General features: G+C 47.9%; 1 protein-coding gene across 1 annotated transcript; it reads right to left on the reverse strand.

Moving 5' to 3' along the window:
- Nucleotides 1-719: 719 nt before the first annotated feature.
- Nucleotides 720-3411, reverse strand: LOC142592898 (lymphocyte antigen 6E-like). Its single transcript, XM_075705093.1, has 3 exons — nucleotides 3360-3411; nucleotides 1605-1724; nucleotides 720-877 (listed from the first exon to the last, which is right to left on the reverse strand). The coding sequence occupies exons 1-3, from the start codon at nucleotides 3409-3411 to the stop codon at nucleotides 720-722; spliced, it is 330 nt and encodes a 109-aa protein (XP_075561208.1).
- Nucleotides 3412-9331: the final 5920 nt, after the last annotated feature.

Here is a 9331-nt window from a genome sequence, read left to right on the forward strand (position 1 = left end):
CAGATAAGCAGATGTGCGCAGATGTGCATATAAGCATCATTTTGATAGAAATGTGGCACCGCAGGCAAGCAACAGGACGAGGTATGTGGCTGATCTGTCTGACTGTTCAGGGGCGCAGGGGTATGTCATTGTCCCTAGTTGGGGGCTGGAAGTGAGAGGCTGGACGGAGGGCGAGAGGGGTGCAAGGGAGGAGAGTGGGGGGTTAGCACCCATCGCAGGCTCAGGCTTTTTTACACAGGACTGCCTTTTTCCCTTCCTCAGCAGCAACCCGGTGAATTTGCACAGTTTCCCTTCTGAGCTGGTGCAGAGGGGGTTGTTATTTTTGCCCACCCCCCCTCCCTGAGCCTGGAAGCTGCCACTGTGTAGCTCCCGGCTGCACCCGAGGTAAGGTGGGATTGCAGGAGAAACCCCTCTAGAGATTTGCAGGAGATGCAGAAGCAGCATCTCTCCCCCAGGCTGCAGGACATAGCATGGCCACTTCGCCAACAAGCTGCTGGAGCGACAGAGCTCAGGCATGAAAAGCAAGTGAGAAGCTACAGGTTGGGAAACAACACAGGGCAGGAGGTGGTGACCATAATACTTTATCTATTCTGCAGCGTGTTGGATGTCCATACCCTCCTGGGGGAATCTGACCATGCTCTTCAGGCCTTCAGGAGCCCCTTTCTGCCACCACCACTGAGCAGGTGAAGAAGGACACTGACATGGGACTCGCTGCCATCTCAATCCCGAGCTAGCCTGGGTCCCGGGCACGCGCTCAGGTTGCACAAGAAGGTTTGGCAGCAATACGAGGTGTAGGAAACCAGGCCCAGGCTGAAGTTGTGGTGTGGACAGGTCTGAGAACACTTCTTGGTGATCCTCTTCCACAAAGACAAAAAGCCTTGCCCAAAGAAGAGAGAGAGCAGTATTAGCAATGAGAGTTTGTTGAGTGCTCCTCGATCTTGTACGGGAGGGAGATGGGCTAATGAGTCCCACTGTCCCCCACAGCCCCAGGGACCAGTATGGCCAATAAGACCCGCCCCAATCCCACTGCAGCCCAATAATTGCTGGCGACCAGCTACACAAGGCACTCAATACCCCTGCTGGGCATCTGGCACCTCCCAGCACGGACCCTCATGTCAAGGCTTTCTTAGGTGTACGATGGCATCCATGACACAATGTTCATGCCTGGATTGAAAGCACATTTCCAGGCTTCTCTGCTTGAAGGAAATAATTTGATTCCCCTCTGTATCTCTCTAGATCTTCTTATCCACCCTGGCTACCTGCTTCTTTTCATCTCCTTGTCTAATCAAGGTTCAAATTTATTTATCCTTCCCCTGAAGGATCCTCTCTTTGTCCTTCCTCTTCTCTCAGTGTCCCCTGCCTTTTCCATGCAGGCATAAAACAAAGGCTGAAGAGGACAATCTCAGTGTGTGGTGGGGAGGGGGGTTTCAAACTGTGCAAACTTCAGCAGTGCCAGGCTAGGCTAGCAAGGGCTCCACCTCCCACATGTGCTTCCCCATGACTCCTCAGCCCATCGGTCAACAAAGGGCAACCATAACAAATCCAATCAAAACCCCACATCCCATCTCTGAGTCCCCATCAGAGAATGCACAGCCAGCACATACCAATTCCTACAGAGGCAACATTGGTCACACAGTACTCATCCTTGTCTGAGCACTTCTTGGCCTTCAGACAGCTCCAGTTGCTTTGTTCCCAGTCACAGGTGTAGCAATACAGGGCAATTGCTGCAGGAGGAGACAGAGGATATGGAGGCAAAATGCTGCTAGTCCTGGCAGCAAAAATTACCACCTGCTTTCCATTTGCTCTCAAATGCACAGGGTGCGGGTCTGCTGCAAGACCCAGACGCAACCCTCTCTGCCATCCGCACACTTGCACATTTACACCCAACACACGCACTCAGGCACACACATTTGTGCATGCACGCACCGACGGCGCAAGTCTCCTGCCCTGCAATCAAAATAAAAGCACGATGGGCCAAGGGTACTGGGTTTGATGTGATGTAGGGAGCTGGGAAGGACAGGGTCCTCTGTAAGAGTCTACAGGGATGTCCTAAGGCTTGGCGTCACCCTTTGTAGTTGCTGGAGACACTACAAAATAGACTGTAGCCTAATTGGGCAGTAAGCCGTTGAATAGGGTTAATTGGGACCTCCATAGCCTAAAGAAGTCAGTCTGCCACACCTGTGTCTTTGGGTAGGACTTCCATGCCCTCAAGTATATATCCATCACCTGGGTTAAAAAAAAAAAAGGTGAGGAGAAGGGCTTTTAACTCTTTGCTGGGTGAATTCAGCCCTAAGACACATGCAGTCTAACACTTCATTTTTACTGCCTAGGTTATCTAACGCGGATTAGGACAGTCTTCATTTTGGCACTGAAGAAAATCCCTCTGTCCCCCGGGCCTTGTTAACGCTTGGAAATTTGTCAGAATTGCTATTCTGCTAAGTGAACAAAGCTAAATAGCAGAAAGGTATTCTTAGGCCACAATGAGACAGAAATAACTATTCCAAGAAATTATTTTTCTACACCAGACAATGTGGCAAATTTCCAAGCACTGGGAAACGCAGTTCCTCTTTACAAAATGAGGGTAACATTTATTCTCTCTGGTTGCTTAACTGTCTTGCCTATAGAGGCTGTAAGATCATATACTTTAAGAGGGTTCTGATTTCATTTGCAATCTCTCTGTGAAATAAAATACATAATCCATAATGCAAATAATATGTAAATATACACCTCCACCCAACATCCCAGCATAAGTCTCCTTAACCCATTTAGTCCACAACCCAACTTCTCCCTAACTCCCCAACTTTGTTGCAAAAATCTCTGAAATCAGCAAGCTTGTCAGGTCTCTGAGATGGGGCAGAAATCGGGAGCATTCAGCAGGCAGCTGCACAAGGCCAGATGTTGTAGGTCTGGCTCTGTCCCACTGCTGCTGTTAGAAATGGCATCACTGACTGCAGTAGGAACCAGGTGCACAGAGTTGCTGATGTATTGCGCTATCATAGGCTGAAGCAATTCTTCATTGAAGTTTAGAAATAACTGCAGTCTTGCATCATCTCAACAGAAAAACTCACTGGAAAGTCTCTTAACAAAGGCAGAACAGTGGCAACTGCTTCCTTTTTTTTCTATCTTGCTTTTGTAAAAATCCAGTAGTGCATGAGTCTATAAGGAAATTTCCCTGCAGAAAATAAACCTTTCACACATCCAGGCTGAGATTACAGATAAGAAATTGACTGCGTCCTTCAGCTGCACCACTGCAAGAGCTAAGGCACCCTCTCCCATGATTTCGTTCCCTGGCTATGAGGCCTCCCTGATTTTAAAGCACGCAACTATTCTTTGTCTAGTAGCAAACCGTGATACCTCACCTTGATCTGCACATAGGATCAAAGCCAGCACGGCAAGGAGGGAGGCCTTCATCTTCTCTCAGTCGTCTCCACAGCCCAGGAAAAGCACCCTCACCTGGGGACAGGATATATATCTTCCCCGCGTTTGGACCGAGTGATGATGGAGACAACAATTTTAAAAGAGTGGGCAGGGATCATGCATTATTTGACAGGCTAGGAATGCATGTGGGTTGTTTTCTCACCTTGGCATTGCCTTCAGGCTGGTCTGGTGGGTCCAGAGAGGAGTGAAAGCACTAAGGCAATTCATTCCATTTATTGCTTTTAATACTTTAATTTATCTATGGTCAGGCTAGCAGTGCTACTGATGTCTGATTGGGTTTTTTGTACTGTTTAGTGATCTGATCCAATCTGACCATCATATCTGTGGCCAGATAGTTCACTGAAGGCAGCTACTCAAAGCAAAATGGTAATAAGTGGCATAAATTAATGGCTTCATCTCGGTGGATTATTGCCAAGTGCATTTCCAGGGTTAAACCTGGAGAATTCCCAATATCTACAGTCAGGGTAGATCTAGCTGTATATTCATGGTTGGCAATATAAACAGGAAATGTCCTATAATCTCCCGTTTGCCTATAAAAGCAGCCAGTTGTCTACAAAGTCCTAAATGCTCTGCATCCCGGTTTTGAGAGCAGCTGCCACAAGAGAGCAATGGATTTGGGGTTCAAATGCAGAGGCTGGGACACTGGAGGTTGGTTTCCAGCTTTGCAACAGCTTTCCTTTGCTACATCTGAGCAAAGGGTAAAAATATCTTTGTTCCCTTTCTACATGGAGCATTTGACCAGTCAGATACAAAGTTCTCGGCCTTTATGATTTCTCCACATGCTTACGATTTGGGTGGAGCTGGAGCCAATAATTTCAGCCCTTCTGGGGCCTCCATTTGACTGCCTGTCACACTTCTGCTTCCAAGCAAAGAGTTACCAGGAAGTTTGGTGCTGAATATCAGCAGACATCTCCGTGAGTCACCACATGCCTGGCCATCAAAGAGCAGAGAGGACAAAGCAGGAGCAGCCCCTTTGAATCAGCTGTCTGCTTTCCCCTTCCTTCTCTAACCCGCAAGACTCCGTCTGCAGGGAAGAGAACAGGGATCCAGCTGTAGCTAAACAGCCTGGGGTTTAGAAGATGGAGACGCAGAAGGAGAAGAGGCAGAAAACATGTGGAAGAAAGAGCTTAGATGGACAAGGGGAGGGCTAAAATGACTGGGGGCCAACATTAGTTTCTGGGCAGATCAGTCATATGAGCAAGGATCCCTGAAGCAGGGGTCACGCTCATCAAAACATTTAGAGCCGCTGATGGGACTAATCATTGCTCATCACAGTAAAGGAATGACCAGAGGAAGTTCAAAGGGACACCAAAACCCATAGCGTCTTCCTTTTTAAGAAAAAAAAAAGGGGGGGATGAATTATTGGGGTGAGCTTTTTTGGTTGATTTGCAGGTATTTTTGAGGTTTCTGACACCGGCATTAAACCACTGGGTCTGCCAATACAGCTGACATAAAGCAGGATCAACAGGATGGTGAAGTCAGCCCTGATAACCCCATGAGCGCTAACCATTCCTCTCCAATGGACATACACCTTCTGGGCGTGGAGAGGATAAGCCACATCACTTGCCCAACAGATGAAGTTCTGCCAGAAGCTGGGACTGCATGCCACCGGATGATGGATGGATGCCGGAGAAGGTGTGTCAGTCCTCCCAGATGTCACGAGGCGGCAACTAAAGAGCTAGACCTATTCCAGGGAATAAGGATTGACCAGCGTGATTCATTGTGTGGTGTCCTCCTGCAAGGATGACTCTCTGGGGGAGTCTGGAAATCAGCCTGGACAGCCAAGGCTCAGTGTCCTGCAGCAGCGGGAGCACCCTGGGAAAGGTCTGAGCTGGTAAAGAAGCAGTTTGCTTTAACCAGATTTGACTCTTTTTTTGAGGAAGACGGGAAAAAATAGTTGTGTTACTCTTCAATATGATTAACAAGGTGCATTCCTGATTTTTTTTTTTTTTTAAACAAAGAAATCTCTCTGACTCAGTTCATTCCCTCACTTCCAAGGACTGATGGCATGAACGTCTCCTCTCTGACACAGAGCTGGAGAGGAGTTGCCTGGTCCAGGGATTCAAATCTGCTCCTGACAGCAGGAAGATGATCTGCAAGGACACAGGAAGTGGTCCACCACTGGTCCGCTGGCAGGAGTGGGTTGATGGACAAGTGTGATGATGGACAAGTGTGTACGATGGGCCGTTTGGCATGTTGAGGGTTGCCGGTGGCCCATTGAGCCAGATAGTTGGGAAGCTACCATCCTGGCCTCAGGTATGTCTGATGCATATGTGTGAGGTGTGGGACTGCCATGGCTGGCATTTCCTCAGAGGCACATGGAAGACAGAGGATGGTGGTGTCACCCTGGGTGGCCAACACATGGAAGCAACATGACTGCAAGCATGGAAGGCAGTACTTGGCTGGGTCAGGGCAGAGAGCTGTGAAAAAAGGTGTCCCAGTATCCAGCATCACAGAGCAGAAATGAGGCTACAGCTATAGCAGTAAATTAAATGTGTCCAGGACCATCTCCAGCACGGAGATCAAGAGGTGGACATCAACAGGGTCTCTTGTGAAGAGTCCTTCCCTTGTGCTCTCTCCTCTGTTTTTTTCCAGACGTTGCATAGGACTATGGTGGTTGCTCCATGTTAAAACCTTGCCAGGGAACACGCTAGTAATTAAAACCATTAGTTATATGTTGTGGATGATGGCATTACAGATCAGGGAATATTCTCAGGAACTGTTTATTTCCGTTGCTTATGTTCAGCCTTGGAGATCAGACCCTTGCAGGCATGTGAATCACATCCTTCAAGATAAGAGCTTGGTCCCTGATTTTACTCTTGGCTGTGCCACACTGCACTACACAGCTGTGCTGGAGCTGGGTAGTAAATACAGCTTTATTTGGCTGCCCTCTGCAGTGTTCTAGCTGTTGAGTCTTCCTGGATGGGGAACATTGATCAGAAGTCAATGAACAGAAGTCAGCCAGGGATCTGCTCGTCTGCTGGGAGCCTCATACCGGGCTTTTCTCACAAAAGGCCTCGGGACAAGTGTCCACATATGGAACCACAGTGACAAGGAGGGACAGAACCATCAAGGCTTGGTCTAATGGGATCTCTTCTTTTTATTTGCCCTGAAGTTTTTAACTATTCAGCTTCCCTGTGGTCCAAATGTGATGTCTGCCAGGCCCTCCTAGCCTCATCACTTCTTGGGTGGCATCTCAGAGAGTTCCTAAATATTTCCATCTATCATAGCATGATCCCAGTCTGTACATATTGTCATTTCCCACCCATTTGCTAGTACACCAGGGGTTGCAGGACAGAAGAGGTTCTCAGCACCAGGTACAATTGCACCACCAGGGATTTTTCAGCCCTAAATAAAACCCATTGAAGGAGTTGCAGAATCTAACCCTGTCTTGTTCCCCATCCTTCGTTTTTCATGGGGTTGTGGTGGAGGAAGAGGCCAGGTCAACATGGTGCCACTTGTTGGTTTTGGCAGGGAAGACCACAGTTTGAAGCATGCAGTGCCCTAGAAGAAGAGGCAGCTGTGTGTGTTAAGCACCTCCTAGGTGAGGGCAAGCTCCAGCTCCTCTCATCCTTGGGGCCAATGACAGTGGCTGAAGAGTGATTTTTCCTTCTGGCTCTTTCCCTCCATCTTTCTCCTCCACCCCAGGGATTTACTTGCACTTGGTCCTGCAAGGCTCATTCTTTGTATCCTTCCTGGTCGTGACCTCTCCAAAATCAGGACAGCAAGGTGGGTTGTCATCACCATTCCCCTGACACAGATCTGTCCCCACCTCAGACCTTCACAGATGTTTCAGTGCTTAACTCCCAGGGAAGCCAAGGGGAGCTCAGAGCTAATCCCACCCATGGGTTTACTGCAAACTAGCATGGGTTTAAACCCTTTGCATGCCAAATCGCTGAAGGACTCAGACCCTGTGGCTGTTCCTACCCAACCTCCCATGTACTCCCCATTCCTGGGTGCTGTGAAGGTGGCCATGTACTTAGGTTCAAGAACTCAGCGTGGGCAGCCTGGGACCAGGTTACACCAAGGTGTTGAAATCCTTCTGAGAACCTGCCCTTTGGCTTCCTCTCCTTCAAGCAGGGCAGGGAAATAGTGCCCCAGGGGCATCCCAAATCTGTTTACCAGTTTTACCTGATTTTAGGGTGTCTCTCAGACTCCTGTATTGCCAAAATCACAGCTGGGTCTGGATTAAGTTACATACAGGATCGTACCTGTACTTGGGGGCATTAATAGGGGTATCCAGCAGTGATGTCCAGGTGTCACAAGCTCCAGAGGAGGTCACCACCCTTCCAGCTGCCCTGGGGCTGGAACCACACCACAGAAGAGCTATCATGGAGGCAGTTATGTCTATACCAATAATACATGGAGAGCCCATGCACAGTTTCAAGGGCTGTCCCACATTTGTCCACACTGTTTAATTGTTAGCATGCCCCTCAGCACAGTTTTGTCCTGACCAGCTAAGACCATTCCTGACAATTCCAGATCTATTTTCCAATTGTTAGCTTGCATCCAGCCATCTTATTTTGGAGGGAGAGATGAGCACCAGCTCAGCCCAGGGCCAGGAACTGACACAGGGTGTTTCATCTGCTAATATGCCTTCCCCATGCCGCCCCAGACCTTGTCAAGATCAGAGTTTTGACAGCATACTAGAACAATACCACTGGAGATGCAAATTCATTATTTTTCCAGACCTTTTCCTATAAGCCTTCAGCAATTTCTGCCTGGCTGAAACAGTAAGAGACACACTCTGATCTAGGGCTGTGCTGATTGGGATCATATCCTCCTCCTACTCATCTCCATTTGTTTAGCTCTCAGTGCACTTGCATGAACAACCTGATCATGCTGCTTGCAAAGTCCCAGCCCTGCTGTGAGTCAGCACTCAATAAAAAAGAGACTCAATAATAAACATCTTAGAAATTTCTTTTTTGTTGTTGTTGTCGTTGTAATGGTGGCTGCAGAGCCCTGTTGCATGAGAAACTATAAAAGAATAACTGAGGGATCTCTTCTCCATCAAGCTCAAGCTAGCTTCAGACTGGCCTTTCCGTCCCTGAAACATCAGATGTTCAGAAGACATTCTGGGGACAGATGGGCAAGATGACTGCAGGTGCTAGGGGACCAGGGTGGGTTAAGAAGATTGCACAGATTTCCCTCCCATAACTTGGCCCAAGTGCTGCTCTACCGGCAATGTTACCACAGCTCTAAGCTTGGCATGGTACCAGCAAGATCAGGAGAGCCCAAGAGAACCAGACAAAGACTGGGAGAAAGATGCCGTGCTACTGCTGCAACGTCAAAATCTCATGTTACGGGCAAAGAGAAAGCACACCATGTATGCGTGTATACAGATTATTAGTATAATTGAAATCTTAACAGTCTCATCCAAGAATGATTGTTGGTCTAGATCTAACTACCACAGGAGAACAAAGAATAATCCTATGCAGAATGATATTATTATGAAAATTATTACACACACTTAGTGGTTTCTATCCCTTTTCTTGGTGTTACGCTCACCCTTCCCACTCTTGGGTGTTTCATGCTGGTGGTATTACGGTGAGTCATCAGCATCTGGAGCGCTGTGTCAGGAAAAATAAGATGTTGATGGTTCCTTCTTCCTCTCCCCAGAACCCACTCAGAATCACTTCAATTATGTTTAGTAACTTTTTTTTTTTTTAACATGCTTTTTTCATTGGTCTGCAGCTCCGTGTTACATCTCAATTTACTATGTGTCAGGGGATGTTTAGATTGGATATTAGGAAAAATTTCTTCACGGAAAGGGTGGTCAAGCATTGGAACAGGCTGCCCAGAGAGGTGGTGGAGTCACCATCCCTGGAGGCATTCAAAAAACGGGTAGACATGGCTCTTTGGGACATGGTTTGGTCTAGTCTACCCTTGACTG

The sequence above is a fragment of the Pelecanus crispus genome, chromosome 2, assembly GCF_030463565.1.
Source record: "Pelecanus crispus isolate bPelCri1 chromosome 2, bPelCri1.pri, whole genome shotgun sequence".
NCBI lineage: Eukaryota > Metazoa > Chordata > Aves > Pelecaniformes > Pelecanidae > Pelecanus > Pelecanus crispus.